Here is a 25809-nt window from a genome sequence, read left to right as displayed (position 1 = left end):
TTGCCAATGGAAGCCATGTGTTTACGGCCTTGTTCCTCTGATAGTATATGTAGATAGCACAACTCTACTCCTCCACACTAAGCCTCGCTATCCTAGCGGCCCTCCGCAGCCCAGTCCCAGGCTGAACACGACCCTTAAACATCCCTTCTCTATCACTCTCAACTCCCATCCTCGCCTTCTCGAACGCCTTCTCAACCCTCTCGACCCCCTCGTTCGTACCCCACATGCCCAACGCGCGCTCAAACGCGCCAGCAGCAAAAAGATACTCGCCCAGCGAAGTATGCACAACGCCAAGTGCGTACCAGGTCTGCGCCCTCTCGCCCTCGCTGAACCACGTCTGCTTATTCGGCGGAATTAGCTCAACCGGCAACGACAAGAACCATGGGTTCTCCGCCGGGCTGGGCGAGTCCGTCGCCAGACTCAGCGCCTTGGAGACACTCTTCTCGGCGAGTAGGAGATCGCGGGCTGCCAGTTTACGCGTCTTCAGGTCTAGGTCTACGTTATTGAGCCAATCCTTGTGCGTGTCGAGCGCGCGGTGCTGCAGCGACAGCGCGATGCCCAGGCCTAGCTCGACTCGCCAGCGTAGTCGCTGGATGGCTTTGAATATGTCTTCTGCATGCGAGGGGCCATGGATTGCTTCTGCAGAGGTGAGGAACCCGTAGGTAAGCGCCACGATGACGGCCTGGGAGTACTCGATGCTCAGGGCGAGGTTGGCGACGCCGTTTTCTGTGGTCTCGCGTGCGGCGTCGCTGAGGTCGGCAAGCTCGGTGATGGTGTCAACCCAGTGCTGGGCATCGAATTCTTTGCTTGTCATAGAAGCGCTGAGGCCGGCTGCGTAGTGTGGCAGTGTGTGCTGCGCGTCGATTGTGACGGCCGAAAAGCCCTTGAGCACACGGAACGGCTCTAGGAGATCGCCCTGCAGACGCGAGGTCGGGAAAGAGTAGCTGTTGAGCAGCGAAAGATGCAGGCGGCGGGTGCTGCCCCATGACTTCGTTACTTCGCCGGCCTCGCGCAGGAAGTTGATGAGTCGAGGGAGGTATTGTGCCGGAAACATAACTACTGCTCGTTTCTTGTCGCTTTCTTTCTCGACGAGTGAGATATCCAGAGCGTGGTGCGTGCCAGTAGCGAGCTCTGAAGATGTTGTAGCGAAAAGAATGCCAGAGTCAATAAGCATTGTTTTCGCATGGCGTGCGTCGGGGGTGAAGATACTGAAGCGGACGAAGAGGTTTGAAGAGTAGAAGAAGCGAAGAGCCTCTCTGCTGATGAGCTGGTCTACGCTAAACAGACCGGTATCCACTGGGAAAGGCGGTCTTGACGCTTTGAACTTCAACATTCCTGTGTTGTTGTTGAAAGTATGCGTGTATGACACATTGGCCAGACCGGTGTTGACGAGTTCGGTGTCGAGTGCATACCTGTAAATCGTGTTGCGAATGGAGGGAGGCAGGGTAACGAGGCTCAATGGCGTTCTGTTCTGAACGGTGTCCGGACGGGGACTCGAAGGCTTCGTGGAAAGTGGTGTTTCTACACTAGCTTCCATTGAGTCTCTCTTACGCAGTGTGGCTGCCATGATGATAGTTGACTACACAAAGAGGATTAGCAACATCACCTTGTGATTGGGCATATAGTGCCTACGTCTGCAATTTGTTTGGCGGTGCTCCTTGAAGGTCTGTCTGTCTCGGCTTGATTTTGGCGACTCGTGTTGAGTCAATGGCGTGAGTCGAATCGGATAAAGAGCTGCTTGTCGATTAAGAAGAGCACAGTCCGTAAACAAACACATGTCAACTGCATCGCTGGTTTTATAGCTCTTACGCGGGGCATCCGGAACGAGCTGGGGATGCATGCATGTAGTGCGGGGAGAGCAAGGATTATGTGGGGGACGGCAACACCGGATCCGCATTGCCGACTGTGGAATCTCGAAGTTGTAAGTCGATGTCTTGAACAAGTTACATCAGGACTCATTCAGTTCTACTACGTGCGGAGATAGTCTTGGTAGTCGCAAATCCTCCAATCAACATCATGTCCGTGAGACAGTTTCAGCCTCATCTCGTTTTTTACTCCGCGTGGGCCGTGAACGCCTTTAGCTTTTTCGTTGCAGAGAACTCCAGCTCAGTTCCTTGTCCCACAAAGAAGATATAACCAGCGCTCAGCTTGTGCTCTTTGCCCTCTGCCTTGAGCGTGCCCTCGCCCTCGGTCACGATCATGATGCTGGGCCCGCCAATTGCGCGAACTGTGTCGCTCTCTCCATCTTCCAGGGTAGTCAACAGCATGTTGAACTCGCTCATCGGTGGCGCGTATATTTGAGTGTTGCCATTCTTACTGCCGTCGAATTCGCGAGGCTTGAGGAGCGCCTCGCTTGTGTCGTGCGGATTGAAGGTCAGGCATCCAACAAAGGTGTCAACATTGTTACGGTCAGCACGAGGGCAGAAGCCAGTGTTGAGAACATTGTCGGATCGTGCCATGCACTCGATGATGTCACCAGAGAGATAAGCGTGGATGCCATCGGCAGGGATGTAGATGCTGTCGCCCTCGTTGAGCTGCATGTAGTTCATCGTGACCAGTGCCACAAGAGTACCATTGTCTTCGACATCGTACTGCTTCGAAAGACGAGGGATGAGCTCGGGAATGAATGTCTCCTTGCCGAACTTTTCTTTGGGCAGCTTTAGTAGCGCCTCATTAGTCTTCCGTACGTCGTCTTCAGATGCTTTCAGCAGAGCCTCAACAACATGCTTGAGGACCTGGTCGTCAAATACTGGCTTCTGGACTTTGGGTAGGAATTGCTGGAGAGGCTCCAGCTCCATCAACTTTTGAATGTCCTCGAGCGGCTTGAAACCAACGAAGGCCTCAAAAGGCCCAAGGGCCAGAGCAATCTCGGGCTTGTGGTTCGAGTCGGTGAACTGATCCGGATCCTTCGCATGAAGTTTCGAGGCGAGGTCCTTATTCTATGGATACGTTAGTTGTGTGCTGAGCTGATGTCAGAGGACTTGACGTACAGGGTGCAACTGCAGAGGTAAGGCCTTTGCTATCGATAGAACCTTAGGTAAGTAAGGCAAGTTTGTGTGACCAAACTTCTTGATAACATGTTGACCAATGAGCTCGTCTGAGTGCTTGTCAAGTACTTCTTGGAGGTCTTCACCCGTTTCTAATACTTTTGACGGCAAAGTCGGGTATGTGCCCATCCACCTGGATTTGTTAGGACACGAAGACGGTGTTGGTGAGGCCGGACTCACATTTCGGCGTAGGATTTGCTTTCATCCAGCTTGAAGCCATTGCCCGGTGTCTTCTCGCACAATGTTGCTGAGATGGACTCGCGACCCTTTTTCCCCCATGGGTACTGGTTGCACTCGCACTTCAGTTGAAAAACCTTGTTAACCATTGTGATAATAGTGATAGTTTAGAATGGGACGTTGAGCAGCGGCACGGCGGCGCCCATATGCACTTTTCGTCCAGAGCGCATCGTGACAACGCTGCGACGTCATAGCGGACCCTCTGCTATTTCTAAGCTGCGAAGGAGCTACGACGGACTACTAGGAGAAAGGTGACGTTGAGACGAAGACTCTGAAGCATGGTCATCCGGCTACCCACCGAGGGTGTGTGGGCCGTATGAAGACGTCTTGCTAGAGGCGTGAACATGTCCAGTCTTGGCGGTGCCATCCACTGCCCGGGACTCGCTGACGGATTGAGCTGACAAAGGGGCAGTCAGCACCTAATCGTGCTTATTGCGCCAGCGTCGCTTGGAGTCGTATTGTAGGGCTGAAGGCTGACGGTCCATGGAGTTGTGTTTGGGGAGGATGCACGCATCGAGGGCCTGTCTACTGTCCCTACTCTGTACATGGTCAGCGCACCATGCTCAGCGGGCGCTAGTGACGGCCGCGGCAAGGGGTCCTGCCAAGTCTCCGCGCTGCGTGTACCTGTAATTTGAGATTTGTCCCTAATCGGGCGACACATGTCACTTTGGCGGCTCCGAGACACTTGGTCGCTGCTTCCTCTCGTTGACCTGCTGCGCCAGACATGAAGCCGTAGGCCCGTCCACGCCCCGCCGACTCTCCACCGACTCCAACTGCGCCGCTCGTTCCCCCCGACCGCTCACACCTGGCCTCCTGGCCCCACGCTCCACGATGCACTTCGCCATGCCTCCGCGCAAGACGTCGAGGCCGCCGCCATACGCTGCGCGCAACAACCCATCCACATCGTTTGCGCCGCCGGCGCTGCGCAATCTGCTGCGGAGCAAGCCGCGCGCAATTGCCGGCGCCGTGCTGGGCTTCGTCACGCTGCTGTGGCTGGTGGGCGCGATAGGCGGGCGCTCGCGCTCGGCGCCGCTGGCCAACATCCCCAAGGTGGCCGTGGGGAGCGGCGCGCCCGTCGTCATTGTCACGGTGCTGGACCCCCAGGCCGACGCGGCGTGGGTGCAGCGCATCAAGACCAACCGCGAGGATTACGCCCGGCGGCACGGTACGCCTCCCCCCGTGCAGACGCTGCGGCAGCACTGACGCCCGCAGGCTACCTGACGCACTTCCCCGCGCCCTCGCAGTACCCGCTGAACAACGCGCCGCCGAGCTGGGCCCGCGTGCCCGCCGTCCGCCACGCCATGACGCTGCACCCCGGCGCGACCTTCTTCTGGTACCTCGACGCGACGGCGCTGATCATGTCGCCCGAGATCAGCCTCGAGGCCCACCTGCTGCGGCCGGCCGTCATCGAGAAGCACATGATCACCAACGCGCCCGTCGTGCCGCCCGACAGCGTCATCCGCACCTTTAGCAACCTCAAGGGCGACCGCATCGACTTCGTCATTGCCCAGGACAAGGACGGGCTGGCGCCCAGCTCCTTCATTGTGCGCAACGGCGAGTGGGCCAAGTTCTTCCTCGACGCCTGGTTCGACCCCATCTACCGCAGCTACAACTTCCAGAAGGCCGAGAGCCACGCCTTGGAGCACATCGTGCAGTGAGTCTGCCACAAACCGCCTTGGAGCGCAGCTAATCGTGTAAACAGGTGGCACGGCACCATTCTGGCCAAGCTCGCCATGGTCCCGCAGTCGCTGCTCAACGCATACGTCTCGGGCCCGCACGCCGACAAGGGCATGTACGCCGAGGGCGCCCTGGTGGCCACGTTCCCCGGCTGCGACAAGAACGGCCACGACTGCGCCAAGGAGCAGCAGCCGTTCTTCGAGGTCCTGGAGCGTAAGAAGCAAGGCTACAACTGAGGGAGGAGACCATGCATTTTCGGCTCCGCGGAAGAGAGCCGTGTGAAAGTTGGATTGTTATTTACATACTGAGACACGGCGTTTGGCGTCAGGAAACACCCGCGAGGTGCGTTGGCAGAATTGGATGGACGCAGTACAGTAGACATATGATTGATCAATAACTATTACAAGCTCCATCCTTCGCCATGCTACCCAAACACCAGCAATGCCTCATTCTACATATCATACAACATGCTCCACCGCGCGGCCACTTTACCATCCTCTGCGTCTACTCTACATATTTTCGTTACTCCCCCTTCCCTGCCGGCTGTCGCTGCCGCTTCACCGACTTCATGCTCCGGCGCGGCCGCGCAATCCGCTCCCGACTGCTCACGCTGCGCGGCCCCATGACGGTACTCGCGCACATGGGCCGTCTGACGCCGACATAGCGCCCCAGAGGCGAGAAGACCTCGATCTCGGGGTACGACTCCTGCCACTCTGCCATGGCATCGCCGTCGCCGTAACGGTCATCCTGCATCTGCCTGCTCGGCGCCTGCCTGCTCGGCGCAAACGCCCGGCTCAGCGCATCGTCGACGCCGTTTTCCCTATCCGCCGCCTCGGCCGCGGCCAGCGCCGCAAACTTGCGGTCCTTGCGGTCCTTCTCCTGGCGCATGCGCGCCTCGCGCTCGTGCCGCGCGTGGTTGGGGTCCTTCTTCTTCATGCCCACGGGCGCCCAGCCCTGCGGACGGCGAGTCTGGGCGGAGATCTCGAGCCAGCCGACGCCCTCGAGCAGAACGTCTGTGCTCCACACGCGGAAGGGCAGGTTCTCGGGCTTCATTTTGCCGGCGACGGAGCTCGTCAGCGGGCCCGCGAGTTTCTTGGTCACGTCCCATTTGAGGGCAAAGCGGCCGGCGCTGTGCATTTGCGAGCCGACGTTGGGGACGAGGATGGGCGGGACTTGCAGTTGGCGGTCTGAGGTCTGCGATTGGTAGGCTTCGGCTTTCTCGGTGCGGGTGACGTGGGCGTGGAGGGGCACGAAGGGGTGAACGAGGAAGACGAGGTCTTCGGTAACGGGCGTGATGCGCAGTAGGCCGCCGCCGAGGATCAGGGATTGGCCGGGCTTGAGCGTGAGGCGTTCTGCGTTGAGGCGCGAGGTCATGATCAGATCCTGCTGGTGCGCCCGCTGCACGAATGTCTCCAGGCCGGGCGTTGTGCGTGCGAGACCGGGCAGGTCGACGAGCTCGCCGCGGTTCTTCCCGAAAGGAATTCGGATGGGCGAGGCGGTAGTGCCGGGGAGAGAGGACGCAATGGGGAGCACGGGGTAGGGTGTGTACGGTTGGGGTGGTGGGAGCAGCGCGTCGGGGTCTTCCTCGTCATCCTCCTCTTCTTCTGGCTCGCGTTCGAGGGCTCTTGGAGGCTGGTGGACGTGCTGGACCGGTCTCTTGTTGTAGCGTTCGGCCTCGGCGTCCTCGTCGGCGAGCTGCTTTTGCACCCTGGTCATGTCCTCGAGCGTTGTGGTGGCGTTCAGCATGGCCTCGCGCTCGGCGGCGCTGCGAATCTTGCGCACGTCCTGGTAGTCGGCGCCCCGGCCCTTGGGGAAGACGGCTTCGAAGAGATTGGACTTGCCGACGTTGACCTTGCCGACCATCCAGCCTGCGCCGCCGCGGTCCCAGATGTCGTCCTTGACCTCCTTGGTCCACCAGCCGCGCTTCGCGCTGACCAGGCGCACGTTGCCCAGACGGGCCTTGTTGTTGTCGCGGCCGAGGGCGTCGCGCAGGACGTCGGTGATGTAGGGCATGAGCGCGTCGACCTGCTCCTTCTTGGGGGCCAGCAGGTCGGCGCGCGTGATGATGAAGCTGACCTCGGCGATGCGGTCGTTGGCGACCCAGCCCTTGTGCTTGGCGCGGCGGTTCTGGGTGCGCAGCTTGGGGATGCGCAGCGAGGACTGCAGGTTGGGCACAATGGACAGCGGGAAGTCGGCGGCGTCGACGACGTGGTAGATGTGGTTGCGGCGGTGCGGCGACTCAGCGATGGTCTGCTGGATCGAGTCGACGGTCGGGTGGGCAATAGGCGTGCCGACGCTGTGGTGAACGAGGTTGTGGCAGCGGTCGCATACGGGCGTGTCGGGCTGCAGCGCCGCCGTGGTCGCGACGGGGTCCAGCACGCCCAGCTCGGCCAGCAGCTCTGGGCGGGCGTCCTTGAGCGCGCGGGCGTAGACGTCGTCCTCGTTGGAGGCGGCGTGGGCGTGGCGCGGGTCCCAGTGCAGGTACGCGCGCACGGCGCCGCGGTCGACGTTGTAGTAGCCGGCCTCGCGCTTGTCGAACAGCTGCGACGGCGCCCCGCAGCCTGGACAGCCGCGGGGCAGCGACCGTCGCTCGGGCTGGAGCGGGGGCGTCTCGGGGGCGCTCGTCGCGGGGGGGCTCGTCGCGGGGGGGCTCGTCGCGGGCGCACTCAGCGGCGGGCGCTCGCTGCCCTCAGGCACGGCCGGGGCGTCCTGCTGGGCGTCCTGCTGGGCGCGGGCAAAGGTCGCGAAGCGCTGTGTGGGCGCGGCATAGCGGCGAGGGCGCGCGGCGGGCCTCAGCAGCGCCGGGCAGAGCAAGGTCGGGAGCGAGGCCTGCAGCGCATCATGGTTCAGCAGCGTCCGGGCCTGGCGCAGCGCAGGGCGCATGCTGGCGGGCGGCTTACGGGTGCGGCGGGGACGGGGGGAGTGTCGACGGCTGAGTCATGCGTCCGGCAACAGTGGCTCGTGGTCGGGCGCGGCAGCGGGCGGTCTGCTGTCGGGGCCGCTGTCGTTGCTGTCGTCGCTGTGGTGCTGTCGTCGCTGCTGTCAACGCGGCGCGCGATGCTCACTCCCGCGGCCCAAAAAATTATCGCGGCGGCCGGAGCTCAGCGCGGCGGCCAATCACGGCCGTCCGCCGGCGTCGGCAGCTCTCCGATGTAGCTCTCGCCGCAAAACTACCCCAGACTCTCAGCCCACCGTCGCGCCAGTCACAGCTCCGACTCACAGCATTGCATCGCTGCCGCCCATTGCTCTTCCTCCATTGCTCCTGCTCCATCTGCCTACTTTCCCCATCACACCTGCCGCCACAATGCTGTCCACCTCGCGAACCGCCCTGCGCCAGGCTGCGCAGAAGCACTTCTCCGTCCAGGCCGGCGTCCGCGCTGCCTCTGCGTGGGCCAAGGTCGCGCAAGGACCTCCCGTGAGTCAATTGCATCGAGCGCCATAACACTGAGCGCTGCTAACACCACGGCAGGATGTAAGAGCCGCCTGAGAGCATCCAGATGACCGCAGCTCACCACTGACCGCCAGGCCATCCTCGGCATCACAGAGGCCTTCAAGGCCGACTCCAACCCCAAGAAAATCAACCTCGGTCAGTCACGAGCGACACAATTCCTTCGGCATGCAGCTGACATGTGCAGGTGTTGGTGCCTACCGCGATGACAAGGGCAAGCCCTACGTCCTGCCGTCCGTGAAGCAGGCCGAGAAGAAGGTCGTCGACTCCAACCTCGACAAAGAGTACGCCGGCATCACCGGTGTTCCCAAGTTCACCAAGGCTGCTCTCGAGCTCGCCTACGGCAAGGACTCCAAGCCGCTCTCCGAGGACCGCGTCGTCGTTACCCAGACCATCTCCGGCACCGGCGCCCTCCGCATTGGCGGCGCCTTCCTCGAGCGCCACTACCCTCACGCAAAGTCCATCTACATCCCCAACCCCTCGTGGGCCAACCACGCCGCCGTCTTCAAGGACTCTGGCCTCAAGGTCGAGAAGTACAGGTACTACAACAAGGACACCATCGGCCTCGACTTCGATGGCATGGTCGCCGACATCAAGGCCATGCCCAAGAACAGCATCGTCCTGCTCCACGCATGCGCCCACAACCCTACAGGCGTTGACCCTACCGAGGAGCAGTGGCTGAAGATTGCTGAAGCCGTCAAGGAGGGCGACCACTACCCCTTCTTCGACATGGCCTACCAGGGCTTTGCCTCAGGTGACACCAACAAGGATGCCTTTGCGCTCCGCCACTTCATCAAGGAGGGTCTCCGCCCTTGCCTTGCTCAGTCGTTCGCGAAGAACATGGTACGTTGCTAGTCAGTAAGGAAAATTATTGTCGTTACTAACCGTTTCAGGGTCTCTACGGCGAGCGTGTCGGTGCCTTCTCCATCGTCTGCGAGTCTGCCGAGGAGAAGAAGCGTGTCGACTCCCAGGTCAAGATCCTTGTGCGTCCGTTGTACTCTAACCCTCCTGTCCACGGTGCCCGCATTGCTTCGGAGATCTTGAACGACTCTGCCCTCAACCAGCAATGGCTCGGTGAGGTCAAGGGCATGGCCGACCGCATCATCACCATGCGCGCAGCCCTCAAGGACAACCTCGAGAAGCTTGGCAGCAAGCACGACTGGAGCCACATCACATCCCAGATTGGCATGTTCGCATACACCGGTCTGACTGCTGAGCAGATGACCAAGCTCGCTGAGGAGGTTAGTAGTCCAGGCTCTTACACACGACTTCTTACTGACAGCTACAGCACTCTGTCTACGCTACCAAGGACGGACGTATCTCGGTTGCCGGTATCACTAGCGAGAATGTCGGACGCCTCGCTGAGGCCATCTACAAGGTCAAGGGCTAAATGCCCGGCCTGGCGCACTTTCTTGCTTCAGGGTTCTCGGATGTTCGGCATAGCATGGCGTGAATGGTACAATGTACTTTACAGTAGGCACTAGACTACATTGCGTAGCGCATGACCAAATTTACCTTCAACTTCGTCTATACCTACAGTAACAATGATGCACGAGTTGACCTACTCGGTAACGCTCTTGCCTGCTACTGGCTCACCCCCACTCTCTACGGCCTTCGGCCTGTGCAAACTCCTATCGATCGGCATGTGCTGTTGCCCTGTCCCATGCACGACACCCCACCTGTCCATGGCCTGACGCGCCCACCAGTAGGGCGCAGATCTTGTCCTACAGCGGTATGGCTTCTTCCTCGCCGCGAATGTGGTGTGAGGAGCAATTCGGTTAGCTGTAGTAATTGCCATGAAATGGTGTGTAACAGTAATGATTATGAGAGCAGTCGCAGTACTGTGTACAAATCACTGAATCACCCAACTGGTGCTGACTCGGAGGGGACCGGATAGGCAGAGTCAACCCGCGCCTAAAACTTCGCTTCTCAGGTTTTACGAGCCGAAAGAGGGGGACTGTGGAGATTCGCGTCGGTTTTGCTGGGCGGGCCACGGCTTGGTGTCTCGATTATCACCAGCGTGGGAATCCGTGTTTGACAGCAGGTTTCGCTGAGCCCACCGCACCTCGAAATAGAAGCCAGCTGAGACTCCAAGCTGGCGAGGCATCGCTGCCACAGTGCAGTGCAATATAAAGGTGAGGCTAGGCGGCTTCGGGAAGATGCAGGGTCACAATGCACAATGACGAACAGAGGTGACGTCGTCTTGGAATCTTACATCCATCCGCAACGCTTCTCTCTTTAAATGCCCGCGTTTGGCAGCCCTCCTGGACGGCCTTCTCCAGCCGGGCTCAGCGTACCCGACCACATCTAGATCTCTTGGCGCTCAACTTGTCACCATACGCAATGAAGCAGAACGAGGTAGCTCGACGTCAGCCGCACGCGTCTATGAACAGACGAGCCATGGCGCTCAGTTGATACGCCTGGGTGGGACGCTCGCAAGCACGTTGCCGTGCAGTGGTCACGAGGGAGGGATGTCCTGGCTTCAGGTTGCGGTCAACGTCGCCAGAAGCTGGCAGAAGGGTCGTGGAAGGGTCAGCGAAGACTGCGCGCGACGATCAACGGCGAGGGCGCGGTTCAGGGCTGCTCATTGACGTCGGGTACCCACCCACGGCGAGCCTACTCTCATGCCCATCACTGCATGCCCCTCTTCACGGTGATGCAACCAGTCCCCTTTCGCACAGATTAGACCGCGGCGTGATTCGATATATGAGCGTTGCTCCCGTGACAGCCCGCTGCCATAATTGCTTCTTCCTGCCTCTCTAGAGCCGTACGTCGTCTCTCCTACCGTGAACAGAATAGCTGCCGCCGCACTTCTCGGCACCCTGACTCCGAGGAATCTGCAAGCCCAAAGCGAACCAGAGGGGGTTAACGCTGAGCTTTTAGGCTTCAGACTGCCGAGAGACAAGCATCCTGCCCTTTGACGTTTTTTCACTCACCGCAGCACCTCCCGCGCGCTCTCGCCGCAGACCCCCCCCCAGTCTCTTCACACACACTGACAACGGCGCTCAAAATTCGGCGGGCCGACCCTACACCTTCGTCATAAACTAAACCCAACTCGAGGATTGCCAGTGCATCGGTCGCGCACGTTCACGCTCGGGTCACTCAATACATCGTTGCACGTTCCTGCGATTCGTAAAAATTATCCGCCACGCCCAGCCTCATCTCTGGACTGCACCGCCGCGCCTGCGACACTGAAAAGCGGTGTTGCTGTGTCTCACTCGTATCGGCTGATTTGGGTCGTTCGCGGGCTGTCGCGAGTTTCTAATCGAGATGGCGCCTAGCTCAGTAAAGGATGAAGACAGGGTTGGTGTGCCCCTCCATCACGTTGCTCCTTCTCCATGCCCCTCTCGCCACGCTCGCGCATTCCTCGAGTCTCGTTGCATGCACTCAACCGCCCTCCGCCCCGCCTCTGCCTGCTGCACTGCACCTACGAACCCCACTCTAACCTGAACAGAGCGTGAACGGCGGCGAGGGCATCATGTCGATCCCCGGCGCCGAGGACACCATCGACCCCTCGACCTTCGAGCAGATCCTCGAGATGGACGAGGACGAGGCCGAGCGCGAGTTCTCCCGCAGCATCGTCTACGACTTCTTCACCCAGGCCGAGGGCACCTTTGTGAAGATGGACACCAGCCTGTGCGTGCTCCTGCCCTGCATCGCACCCTGCATCGTCCGTGCTGACTGTGTCCAGCGAAAAGAAGGAGCTTAAGACGCTCAGCGAGCTGGGCCACTTCCTCAAGGGGTCGTCTGCGACGCTCGGCCTGACCAAGGTCAAGGACTCGTGCGAGAAGATCCAGAACTACGGCCAGCTGAAGGACGTGACGGGCATAAAAGACATCAAAGAGGATGAGGCCCTGAAGAGCCTCGACAAGATCATCAAGCAGGCCAAGGACGAGTTCCACGAGGTCGAGAAGGTGCTCAAGAAGTTCTACGACGACGAGGAATGAGCGCTGCCCCTCGCCCCGTGCCCCTCCGACGCCGGGCACGCCATGCGCTGGCTGGCGGCTGGCGCGCAGCAAGGCAGCACCGCACCCTGTTTGCTCGCCCTCGCTCGCCACAGCGCCCTGTACCTGCGTCGAGACCGCTAGGGACCGTCGTTGCATGGCCGTGTCGTCATCAGGGTGTGCTTGTCTCCTCCATAGCCAGCCTCTGAATTCTGCCACGACTCGGTACTTTGGATACCATAGACTTACAGCGTTTTGAAAAGCATTGAACTATTTTCCGTTTCCCTTTATCCCAATGCTACGGCGTCCACCAGCCCTGCAGACGCAAATGCGCCGAAAGACGGTCCGAGGCAACGTGCTAGGTGGGGTGACAGGCCTACGTCATGCTGCTGATGTTGTGATTGGTCACTGCGTCTTCAACACCAGAGACCAGCATCGCTGAGCTTCAAGATCGCGTGCCGCGCTCCCGTTCTTGAAGTTGGTGCTCCGTGATCGCTCTGCTACTTGACTACCACACTCGTTTCTGACGCTGTGACTCCATGCTACGCACACCAATCCTTCACGCAGCACAGCACTCTCATATCATCAGGCCCTCGTTCATTATGGGTAGAAAAAAAGCCAAAGGCGAATACAACGACTTCCTCGACGACACGCGGCACCAAAACAACAATGACATCCACACTACACTGCAGACCGCATCTACACTGACCCGCACCATCTCGCCACCAACCTCAACGCAGCCATCTCAGCACCGCAATAATACGCCCAAACTCAAGAAGCCCCCCTTGACGCACTTCCTCAGCCTGCCCATCACCGCCCCACAGCTCCCCACGGCCCTGACTAAGTTGCGTCAAGATCTCGAAACCCACACGCCCGTGCCCCCCGCCGCCGTCCGGCCCCCAGGCTCCCTCCACCTCACCCTCGGCGTCATGGCGCTCAGCCCCACACAGCTCTCAGAAGCGACCCGGCACCTCGAGACCCTCGATCTCGCACTACTACTACGCGGCATCACGACGCAGACGCGCGCAGCCCTGGCGCAGGACTCGGCCGCCGTGGGCGAGAACGCGGGGGCCGTCGCGCATTTCTCGGAGGCGAGCGAGGCGGTCGAGGCGGCGGAGGGCGCGTTGAAGGTCAGTCTGTACGGGCTGGTGCCGATGCAGAGTGCGGCATCCACGAGCGTGTTGTATGCGCAGCCGAAGGACGTGGGGGGCCGGTTGGAGCGGTTTGTGGAGAGTGTGAAGGGCGGGTTTGAGGAGGGCGGGTGGGTTGTGAGGGATGGAAGGGCGGTGAGGTTGCATGTCACGCTTGTGAACACGGTGTATGCGAAGGGGCGGAGGGGGAGGGGTGGGGCGGGTAAAGATGGGGAGATTGGGGAGATTGGGGAGATTGGGGAGGGAGAGGGCGCGGATGGAGGAAAGGCCCGTAGACGGGACTCGAAGAGCTGGATGCGTTTTGACGCCACAGGGTTGATTGAGGCGTATAAGGACTTTGCTTGGGCGGACGACGTGCTGATTGACAGAGTGCAGATCTGTAAGATGGGCGCGCGGAAGATCCTGAATGAAGAGACGGGCGAGATCGTGGACGAAAAGTATGAGGTCGTTGCTGAGAAGAGGATATAACTTGTCCTTCCTAGAGATTCGTACAGATAGATACAACGCTTCACCGCATCACCGCTCACCTCCCGCGCTCCAGAGCCTCGATCTCATCCTCCATCCTCCCCGTCTCAGCATCAAGATACGCCTTCCGCTTCGCTAACTCCCGAACCCCCTTCTCACCCGCCTGCTCATACAGCTTCAGACTCTGCCTAGCCAGGGCCTCGCGATCCCTCAATGCCCGCTCCCCGCTGCCCTGACTCTTCCTAAACTCCTTCAACGCGCTGACAAACTCCGCAGGCGGCGGGTGCCCGAACGTGTAGCAGCGCGCCTGTAGCCCGAGCAGCGTGGCGCGCGAGTGCAGCAGCTCGGCGCGCGCTTTGGTGTGCCGTGCGAGCGAGCCGTGCTGCGTCTGCTCCAGGATGCGGACCGAGGTCTCAAGGATCTGCCTGTGCAGAGAGAGCAGAGACGTCAGGGCGTTGGTGAGCTGGGTGCGTGCTGACGCGAGGGCACGCGGGAGGTCGAGGGTGGCGGCGCTGAGGAGATTTTCTGCTGTTATAGAGAGGGATGCTGGGGTGGGAGGAGATAGGGGGGCGGCGATCGTGCACAGGTGGGCGGTGAGGGTTTCGAGCTGCGAGGAGACTGCTGCGGCGACGATGTCGATGTTGTCAAGGAAGGCGGTTGTGTCGCCTGAAAGGATCTCGCGATCTGAGGGGTCCGGAATCTGGCCTAAGAGGAGGGCGGTGACGAGGTCGATGCAGGCGTGCAGCTCGTCTGGAAGGGTTGGTGCGCGGGAAGGTAATGTGGTCAAAGTGTCGATTAAGATTTGTGACGATAAAAGTGTTGATCGGGCGGTTGTTAGACTCTATGAGGTCGTTAATGCAATGCCGATGTTGGGATCAGGAACTTGATGTGTGAGTGAATGTATAGAAAGGACCTTTAAATTGATAATGGAGCCTTCAATGCTGGCAAGAAATACGTAAGACTGTCTGGAAACAGTAACATCATGTACAATAAAAAAAAGACTCACTCGTCGTATTTCATCGTGCATGCGCTGCTTCTTCGTATCTCGTGTCGACCCATCAGCGTTCAGTTTCCGCGCGCAAAGGTCTTTATACAGTGCTTCGAAGTTCGAGTTGCGCTGCAATGTCGTCGGATCTACAGGTGGCAACATGTCTAATTGCAAAAGGTTGTGAATGTTGCAGCGCAGGAAGCTAGTGCTTGTTTGGTGTTTACAGTGAAGCGGCTGCAATAGGCCGAAAAAGGTTAGAAGCGGGGCTGTCCTTCGACTCGTCATCCTTTCGCGACAGAAGTCACTCCTTGTGAACAGCAAAGACATTTATCCATCTTTGAACCTAGTGATAAGGAAACAAACATAGTATCATAGGCGAGTATGAAGCGAAATACAGGGGGCGACGGTAGTCAAAGTCGTATTCAGAATCTACGTACACCACTACTACTCGCTGTGAGCAGAGTTGACAACGAGTCTGCTCGATGTGGGAGCGATTGATAATTTGGTAGGTTTCCAGATACAAGATCCTTGATCTACCTTTTTTCGCAGCACATTTCTCGCAGAAATAGTGTTGAGCATACAGCTGGATCTCTTCGGCTATTCAGACTCTCCTCTCGGACTATTGTGAAAGGAGAAGCTATCTTAGTACCATAGCCAAATACATGTTCTCACTTCGTGTGTCTTCGAATCTATGCTCGCCTCCAACCGACAAAAGTCTCGAAGCAGCCTCCTTCATGCATTCCACAGAACGTCGATCTGGTGTTTCCTCTGCTCACTTCAAGGTCAAAACTATCTCAGATATTTGTGTTTCTGGCATGTACCTGTGTTTCGTATGACGGAGGCTGCGTATCCGGTGTCTATGACGTTGGGTTGCAGCTGGTCCAATGCGCGCGCCATGTTTTCGACAATGGTCCAAGTAGAGGGATCTATGTCACTGTTAAGAATAATGTAAGCGTACATGATCAACACTCGGCCAGTTGGCATCGAGTAGTCGTGTCGTCGATTATGACCAGGAGACCGTAATGTAGATCTCAGCTGCTCAGCATTTTCAGTCAAGCTGCCAGTCATACGAAAAAGCGATGACATTGACCATCCGATCCTTGTAAGAAATCAGCAACACGCTACTTGAATAGTCCTGGCCGAATGACGTTTCTACTAAGTACCTTAGCATACTCTAAGCCGTTTTTCGCCCATCAACACTTTACAGTGCGTACCTTTCAATGGATGAGTCTCACGGCTTGTCTAATGCATACGGGTACGATGCTGATAACGTGTTCAAGGTACAAAAACATAACGATCCTGCTAGTACAGCTAACGGTACCAGGCGTGCAAAAAGACAAGCGCGAAATCCTCAAGGGCGACACCGTATTCACACCGCCAAAGTCCATCAAGAACCCGGCTCCACTGTGTGCGTGAGTAAGATACAAACTTGACCATTGTAGCATGCCAGGTCATCGTGTGGGGTTTGTGGAGTGCAGTGGGTCCGGGGCTCCGCGCCACGGAGGACATATCTCTTCGCAACCATCTTTTTAATGCCTCAGGCGAACTCTCCTGAAAGATCAGTGAATTAGACGTAGCCGTGCCCCTCTATCTAGGCGATTTTGTTCGTCGTTGTGTACTTTGCGAATTTGAAGGTTGAAAGTGGTTGCTTCTACGTTCCTTTGGAGCACGAGAAGCCTCATGATGGTTTGTTCGTTGGTGGCAAACCCCACCTCCTTCGCTCAAAAATCTCCGACGATGCTTCCTACACCACACATTCGACATTCCGACACATTCTGATTGGACCTCCATTCACCATGCTCCGTAACGTCCACGAAAGAAGTTTCACAGACGATTGAAGACGCTGTGACCTGCTGCAACTATCATCGCTTTTGCGCAGCCACCCATGGAAGTCTTCAAACACGCACGAGAGGCCCACTCAAGCACACCTATCTCTAACCATTCCATGGAGTGCTGGATGACATGCTGTGATCATGGAAAATGTTGGCAAAGTGTAAGTGCCGTCAACAACTCAAGAGCTTGGGCTTCGAGGTTGCAATGCCACCATACGGAAGATGTTCGGAGCGTGTATGAGTGGATGAGCCCTGTCGAGGTCACCCAAGAACCTCATGCTTGATTATCAGGCCTCTGAATTAGATCAGATCCCTTGAACGTTACGTGGGATGAAGCATTGCCGGCCGATAGCACGCTGACGGGCCAATGCGCATCGGGTTGTTTCGCACAACTGACCTTGCCCAGCCACTATGGCTGGTGTATCCACCTGGATGCCACCGACTTTGAAGTAGCAGATGCATCACCCAAATCCGCGCCGGTACGTGCTTACGAACAGAGAGCCTCGTCTCGGTGACAAACAAGTGCCAAGGTGGTCCTGAATCCAACCACAACCTTTCTCTTAGCGTAATCACGTAGCAGACTCTGCTTGCTAGTAACGGTCCATATGTTTGTGGCGAATGGACACATTTTCGACATTGCGGCTCTGCTTTTCCACAATCATCCTGACTCGCGCCTCCATCGTGCAGCCGTTGCTCGGCACCGCAACCGGCTTGGCCTACCCAAAACTCTCGGCTGACCGACCAACACCAAGAACCCACTCCACAAGAATGCCGGATCTGATCTAAGATAGTTAAGTACCGACTCTTGTCGTCTCCTGGGCGAGGATTCGGCGGGTGGCCTCATGTAGCCCAGTCGTCACTTTCACAGAATAGCAACATCCCTAGATGACTTCAACGGCTCCGAGGCGCAATACGGAGACCAAGCATGCATGCCACGCTGCCAATGCGAAGAGGCAAACGACTCTTGTGTTAGCATCCGAAAGCTGGCCTTTACGAGTGATCATCTCCGACTATCAGAAATGTGGAGCAGTGTATCGGACGTGGGGTAGTAGGCCGGAGATCAAACTGGGGTAGTCTCGGAAGCATGTCGTATAAAGATCAGTTGCTCGTTCTACCATCAGCAGTCATCCATTCTTGTCTTCTCATTATTCCTCAGAAACTCTCAATGGCAGGCGTACCTGACAGATCAAACTCGGGGCCAACTGTGCACAGCAGCACGATGGGATCAGCTGCACCGCACATTGTTATAGAGGAGAGCAAGGATAGAGATGCCGACTACCTTGAGATAGTACCCACAAACCGCTCTGAAGAGCGCCCAGAATCCAAAAGGCAGGGTGCAGTGGAAGCCCTTGGTATCGAAGACTGGCAAGCGAAGGAGAAACAGATCGTCCGAAGACTCGACCTGACGTTGATGCCACAATTGTGGATTCTGTACAGTACGTATTTGACCGCAAAGTCTTTCCAGAAACATTGTATTCTAATCCCAGATTCAGTGTTCAATTACCTCAATCGAAACAACCTGGCGTGAGTTAATCCTGAACATGATCCAACGTATTATCATTAATGTTGCGAGACAGGCAAGCTCGTTTAGATGAAGACTTTGAGGCAACCCTCAATTTGGGCAACACCGATTACAGTACAGCGGTAGCTTTACTTACAGTTGGGTAGATTACTTTGTGTCCTGCTGTACGTCCAACAACACTGACACCTCACAGTTACATGCTTGCGCAGCTGCCATCTAACATGTAAGCATTCCATATGCAAAACACTTGAGAGTACCATACTAACATTCTGGCAGGCTGATCACACGTGTCCGCCCACAACTCTACCTACCCATTTGCGCGATCGTATGGTCTGGTGTATCAGCCGCAACTGCTGCTGTTAGTAGCCCTGGCGAATTATTTGCAGTCCAGATTGTGTTGGGTATCGTGGAAGCCCCTCTTTTCCCTGGAGTAAGTCGCTCTGTTTCAGAGTGGATAGTCTAAGCTCATCTAAACAGGCTGTATTTCTCATGTCTTGTTGGTACACTCGTCGCGAGCTTGCTCTCCGTACTGCTCTCCTCTACTCTGGGCTAGTCCTTGCCCAAGCCTTCTCTGGACTGATCGCTGCGGGAGTTCTGTCTGGCATGGTTGGAGTAGCCGGCCTCAAAGGCTGGCAGGTAAGTCCCCATCTTTTCGTGGCCTTTCACTACAACGCTGACTTCACTCAGTGGCTCTTCGTTCTGGAGGGTGCGCTAAGCGCATTCTTCGCATTGACAGCCTTTTTCATTCTCCCTAACTACCCACACACCAACTCTGGAGGCCAAATGTGGATAATGACTGAGGACATGCGAAGAATCGCAGTTACTCGCATCGAAGCCGATCGGGTCGAGTCACACACCGAATCTACCGTGTGGCAAGGCTTGCGCCTGGCCCTCACCGATGTTAAGACATACGTAAGTGCAACCCCCGCAGAGTTTGCCATAAACAACCATCTGGTGGCAGAAACATCAGCAAGAGGCATGAATATGCTTGGTTCGCTCACCATCAAATGCTTGTTTGTCGCTTTCTCTGGACCCTGCTTCCATCCCATCTCCCATCCAACTTCCATCCCATCTTTCATGCAACTTCCATCCCATCTTTCATGCAACTTCCAACCCATCTTTTGCTTGAAATTCCATGCCATCTTTGCTAAAACAGACAGATTTTCATCTTTATGAACATTTTTATGACAAATTCTTACGGCTTCAATAATTTTATGCCGACCATGGTGAATGGCTTTGGTATTGGCAATAGGACCATATCTCTTGTCCTGACTGCGCCGCCCTACATTGTTGGGACAGCGGTGTCTTTCTTTGTAGCGTGGTCTTCAGACCGCTCAAAGGAACGTGGTTTTCACATTATGGCCAACAATTGCTGTGCCATTGTTGGCTTCATAATCTCGGTCGCTACACTTAACACAGCTGCGCGCTATACTGCAGCCTTCTTATACACTTCAGGCAGTTTTTCAGCAAACGCCTTGGTGTATACATGGGCAGTTAGTTCATTAGGGCAGACACCAGAGAAGCGAGCTGCTGGAGGCGCTATTGTGAACATTTGCGGTCATCTAGGCAACGTAGTAGGTGTTCCTTTCACGAACTTAGATAACTGTTACCTGACACTGGATTCAGATGTCGCCGTACTTCTTCCCCGATAGCGACGCGCCACGATACACAATGGCCATGATTCTGCAAATTGTCTTCGCAGGTCTCACACTCTGCATGGCGTTTACATCGAAGACGTACCTCAAGAGACAGAACAAGAAGTTGAAGGCGGTCTCAGACCAAACAGGAAACCTTTACAATCCCTTCACAACGTAGTCGTATAAATTTAATGCTCATACGCATATCAGACACTGCGTCTACGTGCGCATGATCTGCCATGATGGATGGCTCTCACAAGGCAGACCTTAATTCCATTCAGCACAACCCGCAGAATCAAGCTCAGCCAGAAACTTTTGACAGTGTGATTGTTAGCCTTCTTGCCCAATGCAGCGTCTTGCTAGTTGACTGTTCGGATGCGCCTGGATGCAATCTGTGTCCTGAACTGCTCCAATACCTAGGTACAGGCACACCGCCTTCCAGATCACTGTGCATCTTACGGTGTTATCCCCCCTAAACATAAGTCACGAGTATAATTTCGCCGTTACCATGGCTGGACTATACATAGGTCTTCTGTCGATCTCGAGAAAGGGGTGCATCGCGATGACATCAGTGGCCCAGGCTAACGGAAACCAGCTACCACGTGAGGTGTACACTCATCTTCGTCCGGCCTACTGAATGTAACCAGCCGGCTCTTTTCTCATGAGGCTGATACATCAGTCGAATAGTCTCGGGTCATCTCTGTCTGAATGCTGAGCAATCTCTAGTCTGCAGCTCCATCTAGTGAGACTGTAATCTCGGTGCACAGTCCGATGCAGCTGGGTACTCGGCGATTCGTGGCTCTCTTGATTTGTACCTATTGGGTTTCACCCTACAGGTACGTAGAACCACATAGAGGCTGACCTTTGGTCTCAATGTAATTTGACCAACGGGTTCTTGCAATGTAGGTACTCCATCCACGCAGCCCGCTCTGCCAAGCTGGCCAAGGAAGCGGGTCGCTCTTAGGCTGCATAAGGTCGTATGGATATCTTCCCGTTGGATCTCCATCCATGTCAAGCACATGAAGCTGCTCTTGTCATATTGCATCTGCCAATCAGGGCACGCATGCTGTCCACATGCTCACGCTACGATGTAACTGCAAATTATGGAATTGAATGGCTACCACTTATAGGTTTGAAGCGTAGTACATATTCCCTTACAACGATCCGAGCATCACTGGTTTTCTTCTCTACCATTCACTGTGCCTGAACTACCTTGACACCGCGATCATGCTATCTCACGGGCTTATCCTCTCAGCCTGTGCAGCCATTACAGCTGCAAGCTGGGATCATAATATCAATTACGGCAGTCCATCCTTGAAACATGCATCTCTGGGTATCAATACCAGAAAGATTCAAAAGCGGATGCTCCAGAAACGAGACGGATCCTACCATCACAACGAGGACGTCAAATTCACCCATGGTGTCGCATCCGTAAGCCTGTTCCCCTTCGACATGAGCATGGAGACTGACCGCTGCAGGGTGATCCGTTTGCACAATCAGTCATCTTGTGGACAAGAGCTTCACCAGTTCTCGAAAATGATGCCTCGAACGTGACAGTGGAGGGGACAGTGCCTTACTTCAGCCACGAAACTGAGCAGTACATCAAGCTCTCCAAGGCCCCAATCTGTGTCGATTGGAAGACATCGTCCAGCCCTAGAATGGATGGGTCACCTGTCTCTCGGGGCAGGGCTTACACTACATCCGATATTGATTATACTGTCAAGGTGAAATCTCTCGATGCTTGCTGCGTCATACACAGTATGTGCTGATTCAACACAGATTGAGGCTGGTGGTCTGAGCCCTTTCACTACTTATTACTACCAATTCACAGTATGTGGTACGAATATTACTTCGCCGATTGGTCGAACGAAGACTGCACCCGCCCCAGATGATGATGTTTCATCGCTAAGTTTGGGCGTCTTCTCGTGTGCGAACTATCCTCTTGGTTACTTTAACGCGTATGGTAACATTGCTCGTAAAGACAGCGTTGACTTTGTGTTGCAACTTGGCGACTATATCTACGAGGATGAGGTTGGAGTCCCCGGCGTAGACGAGCGCGCTACTGTGTCCGTGCACCCAACGATCGGAGTCAGGCAACGATCGGGGAACAACAATTACACCCAATTTTGACGCGTAATAATTCAACCACCATGCCAGGTATTAATGATGCGCTTGCAGAGATTCGTAAATTGAACCCTGGCGATAAACCTGTCTATACAAAAATTGCGCTTAAGCATGGTGTTGATCGCAATACTCTATCGCGCGCGCACCGTGGTGTGCAGGTCCCTCGACGCGTCGCCAACGAACACCTACACAAGCTCACTCCACAACAAGAAGAGGACCTTGTGAAGTATATAGAGCTGCTAAGTACCCGTCATATAGCACCTACAAGGACCATGATACAAAATTTCGCGTCTAAGGTCGCTCAAGAACCTTGCTCCGAGAGCTGGGTTACACGCTTCCAACACCGTCACCACGACCGACTTGTAGCCAAATGGACGACCGGCATGGACTCTAGTCGCCACAAAGCTGAGTCTGGGTATAAGTACAAGCTGTACTTTGACATCCTACACAAGAAGATCACCGAATACTCTATTGAGCCTGAGCACACGTACAATATGGATGAGAAGGGCTTCGCGATCGGAGTACTAGGAAGGACAAAGCGCATATTTAGTAGGCGTCAATATGAGAAGAAGGAGGTTCGACAGGCTCGTCAAGATGGCTCACGTGAGTGGGTGAGCTTATTGGCAGCAGTCTGCGCAGATGGTACTGCACTGCCGCCAGGCATCATATTTGCGTCGAAAAACTCCACAATCCAGAGTCATTGGGTGGCCGATATAGAGGCAGAAAACCACCTAATTCACGTGGCTTCTTCGCCCTCTGGGTGGACGAACAATGACATTGGATTAGCCTGGCTTGAACAGGTATTTGATCGTTATACAAAGGCAAAGGCGCGTCGGAGCTATAGGCTTTTGATAGTAGATGGCCATGGCAGTCACCTAACGCAGGACTTCATCGACTACTGCGATAAGAATCGGATTATACTGGCCGTGTTACCCCCTCACAGTACCCAGACGCTGCAGCCGTTGGACGTAGTCTGCTTCAAGCCACTCTCCTCCGCGTACGCCTCCGAGCTGGATGACTACCTCCAGAAGTCTCAAGGCCTATCCCCGTTGACAAAAGGTGACTTTTGTAGCTTATTTTGGCCTGCCTGGGTGGCTACATTCACGGCCGAGCTCGTACAAAACGCCTTCACAGCCACGGGGATAAGCCCACCAAACCCCAACGTTATACTCGATAGATTCCGCCACACAACACCTACTGACTCAGGCTCAGTTGCCTCTGGTTCTACAGCTTATTCAGCAGAAGACTGGCTTAAAGCTTGCACTACTTTGCATGCAGAGGTGAAGGATCCTCGCAGTGTAGGTGCCCGGAAGCTCGGCCAAACTATCCACCACCTATCAACCCAGGTTGAACTCCTTCACCACGAACTAGATAGCTTGCGGCAGACGCTACACAAAAAGCAGAAGCGTCAGAAGCAACCTAGCAGGCAATTAGACCTGCAACAGCATCAGGAGTATCACGGCGGAGCTATGATGTGGTCTCCTCGGGCTATCCGGGAGGCACGGGTCCGCATAGCAGTTACTGAGCGAGAGAAGGAGGAAGAAGAGCTAAGAAAGGCAGAGATGAAGGAGTTAGCAGCTGCTAATAAGCTATACAAGCAGAAGATTGAGGAAGAGAAGCGTCAAAAGCGGGCAAGGGAGAAGGAAGAGCGTGTCAGGATGAAGGCAGAGGAACGCCGAGCAATAGACGCCCGGAAGGCAGCCAGGGCAGCCAGCAAACAGGCTCGTGACTCTACAAAAGCTATACAACAGTCCCAAAGAAGCAAGACTACAACCTCAAAAGCTTCTGCAGTCAAAGTAAAGCCTGCGCGTCGTGCTGTGGGTGCTCGTAGTCACCCAAAGCCTGCCACGCCTCCCCCAGCTCCGCGCACTCACACGACCCGCAGCGGCCGCACAGCCACATTATATAGATAGATTGTATAGAGAATAATGATCTGCTAGGCCTATAGAACAAACCGCCAAATTATTTGACAATAATAGCTATTATATGCGGCTCTACAGCTTCATTTTTGTAGTAGGCCTCAGGGATCGGAGCGATCGTTGCCTGACTCCGATCGTTGGGTGCACGGACACAGTATGGTCCCTGCAAGGGAGATTGTGACGCTTTACGACTACAGGACCAGACTTGCACAGTATCGCAGTGACATGGATCTACAGACAGCGCATGGAAAGTTTCCATTTATCACAGTCTGGGTGAGTCTGTTCCCTATAGTGGCACGAATGATAATCTCATGTGATCTACAGGATGACCACGAGATCGCCAACAACAATTGGCGGGATGGTTCCAGCACAATGAACAACACCGAGGAGTCATTCAATGAGTTTGGTGGCATCTCATTCGACCAGCGAAAAATGAATGCGGTTCGAGCTTATTTTGAGTGGATGCCTCTACGCCAAATTGACATGGACGACAATCTTCGCATCTGGCGAAGCTTCCAGCTGGGTAAGTTACTTGATCTTGTCATGCTCGATACGCGCAGCTATGACCGAAGCATCACTCGTGTTGGATGGTAGGTACTTTTCCCGTGTCATGATTTCACACTGACTGAGGGAAAGGAATGACGAATACGTATACAAGATCTCTAACGATGCTGGCCGTTCGATAATGGGTTCACATCAAGAGAACTGGTTCTTCCGCCAACTATCTGAGTCCAAAGCTCGAGGCGCGGCATGGCGTGTCATCGGCAACCAAATGATCTTTTCCCACATCAACAGGACCGGGGAAGGTGAACGCGACATTCCTGTTGACGTAGATGCCTGGGACGGATACGTTGCAAGCCGAAACCGCACACTTCAACACCTTTACAGTAATAATATCGACAATACCATCATGCTGGCTGGTGACTCTCACCAAAACTGGGTGTCTGATCTAGTTTGGCTTGATAGCATCGAGTACAATCCTGCAACAGGCGCTGGAGCTATTGGTGTCGAGTTCGCAGTGACCGGGACGACCAGTAATGGGCTCGATGGGCCTATTGCAGAGACTGAACGGATTAGCGAGGCTTTCGTGCGCGACAACGAAGAACTCCTTTGGCAAGAAGGATACTATCGTGGATACACTGAGTTGCACATTTCCCCTGAAAAGATCGAATCTCAGTATTGGGGCTGTCCAACGATCGCAAATCGTAACGCGTTTGAGATCTCCCTGGCAAACTTCACGGTTAATGCTGGAGACAATCACGTCGCGCGTCCCGTTGCCGATGGTGTAGTCGAAGCGGGAGCTATTGCAGAAGGCCACGGTGAGGTCCGGGCTACCAATCTAACCAAGGATCTAGAGACCGGCGAGTGGTCGATCCATGCTTTCGACACCATGTTCTTGGAGTGGGCGTTGGAGTGGTGAGGGGTACATTGATGTTGGAGCAGCTAAAATAATACGTGCGATGGAGTTCCTGGCTCGATTATCGTGTTGGGCAAAAACGATTGAACGTTGGTTGGGTGCTTCATGCAGCGACACCAACCTCTCACATCCTTCACCCTTCCCCTTACCCCCCACCCCCCCAGCACAACCACCATCACAGGGGCAAAAACGAAGGGCTTGCATCGGCCGGGAATCGAACCCGGGGCTAGCCGAAACTGTGCAGTCACTGTGAAGTGAAATGGCAACGGCTAATTTTACCACTAAACCACCGATGCGGTCAGTCTGGTTATAACTTATATGAGAAGAATCAAATTTGAGTGTTTATATCAGAGAATTTAAATGATCGTTTGTCTTCTCACGAAATGGCGGTTCTCAAGCCT

The 25809-nt window shown here is 55.6% G+C and overlaps 11 protein-coding genes and 1 non-coding gene across 12 annotated transcripts; 7 read left to right on the top strand and 5 right to left on the bottom strand.

Moving 5' to 3' along the window:
- Positions 1-27: 27 nt before the first annotated feature.
- Positions 28-1835, bottom strand: C7974DRAFT_39538 (uncharacterized protein). The gene is made up of 2 exons (XM_046141979.1): positions 1633-1835; positions 28-1579 (listed from the first exon to the last, which is right to left on the bottom strand). The coding sequence occupies exon 2, from the start codon at positions 1565-1567 to the stop codon at positions 65-67; it is 1503 nt and encodes a 500-aa protein (XP_045994218.1). The 5' UTR covers positions 1568-1579; positions 1633-1835; the 3' UTR covers positions 28-64.
- C7974DRAFT_39470 (RmlC-like cupin domain-containing protein) lies at positions 1774-3659 on the bottom strand. Its single transcript, XM_046141915.1, has 3 exons — positions 3228-3659; positions 2991-3180; positions 1774-2939 (listed from the first exon to the last, which is right to left on the bottom strand). The coding sequence occupies exons 1-3, from the start codon at positions 3371-3373 to the stop codon at positions 2052-2054; spliced, it is 1224 nt and encodes a 407-aa protein (XP_045994217.1). The 5' UTR covers positions 3374-3659; the 3' UTR covers positions 1774-2051.
- A 178-nt stretch (positions 3660-3837) lies between these two features.
- C7974DRAFT_365144 (alpha-1,6-mannosyltransferase-like protein subunit) lies at positions 3838-5353 on the top strand. The gene is made up of 3 exons (XM_046139821.1): positions 3838-4449; positions 4497-4938; positions 4987-5353. Exons 1-3 carry the CDS (start codon positions 4116-4118, stop codon positions 5195-5197), a joined length of 987 nt encoding a protein of 328 aa, XP_045994216.1. The 5' UTR covers positions 3838-4115; the 3' UTR covers positions 5198-5353.
- Positions 5341-8035, bottom strand: C7974DRAFT_39429 (uncharacterized protein). Its single transcript, XM_046141868.1, has one exon. The coding sequence runs from the start codon at positions 7842-7844 to the stop codon at positions 5484-5486; it is 2361 nt and encodes a 786-aa protein (XP_045994215.1). The 5' UTR covers positions 7845-8035; the 3' UTR covers positions 5341-5483.
- A 230-nt stretch (positions 8036-8265) lies between these two features.
- Positions 8266-9799, top strand: C7974DRAFT_318150 (aspartate aminotransferase mitochondrial precursor; the record flags this gene model as incomplete). Its single annotated transcript, XM_046138638.1, has 5 exons — positions 8266-8376; positions 8469-8547; positions 8597-9252; positions 9303-9650; positions 9698-9799. 5 exons carry the CDS (start codon positions 8266-8268, stop codon positions 9797-9799), a joined length of 1296 nt encoding a protein of 431 aa, XP_045994214.1.
- Positions 9800-11343: 1544 nt separating this feature from the next.
- Positions 11344-12702, top strand: C7974DRAFT_39403 (signal transduction histidine kinase). The gene is made up of 3 exons (XM_046141838.1): positions 11344-11716; positions 11864-12045; positions 12101-12702. The coding sequence occupies exons 1-3, from the start codon at positions 11702-11704 to the stop codon at positions 12354-12356; spliced, it is 453 nt and encodes a 150-aa protein (XP_045994213.1). The 5' UTR covers positions 11344-11701; the 3' UTR covers positions 12357-12702.
- Positions 12703-12955: 253 nt separating this feature from the next.
- C7974DRAFT_317193 (AKAP7 2'5' RNA ligase-like domain-containing protein) lies at positions 12956-13972 on the top strand (the record flags this gene model as incomplete). The annotated part of the gene is made up of 1 exon (XM_046138589.1): positions 12956-13972. One exon carries the CDS (start codon positions 12956-12958, stop codon positions 13970-13972), a length of 1017 nt encoding a protein of 338 aa, XP_045994212.1.
- Positions 13723-15148, bottom strand: C7974DRAFT_401142 (uncharacterized protein). Its single transcript, XM_046142579.1, has 2 exons — positions 14976-15148; positions 13723-14810 (listed from the first exon to the last, which is right to left on the bottom strand). The coding sequence occupies exons 1-2, from the start codon at positions 15117-15119 to the stop codon at positions 14028-14030; spliced, it is 927 nt and encodes a 308-aa protein (XP_045994211.1). The 5' UTR covers positions 15120-15148; the 3' UTR covers positions 13723-14027.
- Positions 15149-17954: 2806 nt separating this feature from the next.
- On the top strand, positions 17955-20126 carry C7974DRAFT_436234 (major facilitator superfamily domain-containing protein; the record flags this gene model as incomplete). The annotated part of the gene is made up of 9 exons (XM_046145115.1): positions 17955-18225; positions 18283-18313; positions 18367-18453; positions 18505-18534; positions 18588-18741; positions 18789-18947; positions 18999-19223; positions 19472-19885; positions 19938-20126. 9 exons carry the CDS (start codon positions 17955-17957, stop codon positions 20124-20126), a joined length of 1560 nt encoding a protein of 519 aa, XP_045994210.1.
- A 1184-nt stretch (positions 20127-21310) lies between these two features.
- Positions 21311-22157, top strand: C7974DRAFT_441507 (PhoD-like phosphatase-domain-containing protein; the record flags this gene model as incomplete). Its single annotated transcript, XM_046145367.1, has 3 exons — positions 21311-21379; positions 21427-21672; positions 21728-22157. The coding sequence occupies 3 exons, from the start codon at positions 21311-21313 to the stop codon at positions 22076-22078; spliced, it is 666 nt and encodes a 221-aa protein (XP_045994209.1). The 3' UTR covers positions 22079-22157.
- Positions 22158-24188: 2031 nt separating this feature from the next.
- Positions 24189-25732, top strand: C7974DRAFT_341922 (PhoD-like phosphatase-domain-containing protein). The gene is made up of 3 exons (XM_046139287.1): positions 24189-24264; positions 24316-24581; positions 24628-25732. The coding sequence occupies exons 1-3, from the start codon at positions 24217-24219 to the stop codon at positions 25409-25411; spliced, it is 1098 nt and encodes a 365-aa protein (XP_045994208.1). The 5' UTR covers positions 24189-24216; the 3' UTR covers positions 25412-25732.
- On the bottom strand, positions 25608-25704 carry C7974DRAFT_t96. The gene has a single exon. It is a non-coding gene; the product is annotated as a tRNA-Gly (tRNA).
- Positions 25733-25809: the final 77 nt, after the last annotated feature.

The sequence above is a fragment of the Boeremia exigua genome (genome assembly GCF_020726555.1).
Source record: "Boeremia exigua strain MPI-SDFR-AT-0100 chromosome Unknown C7974scaffold_10, whole genome shotgun sequence".
NCBI lineage: Eukaryota > Fungi > Ascomycota > Dothideomycetes > Pleosporales > Didymellaceae > Boeremia > Boeremia exigua.
This window is presented reverse-complemented; position numbering and strand designations above follow the sequence as displayed.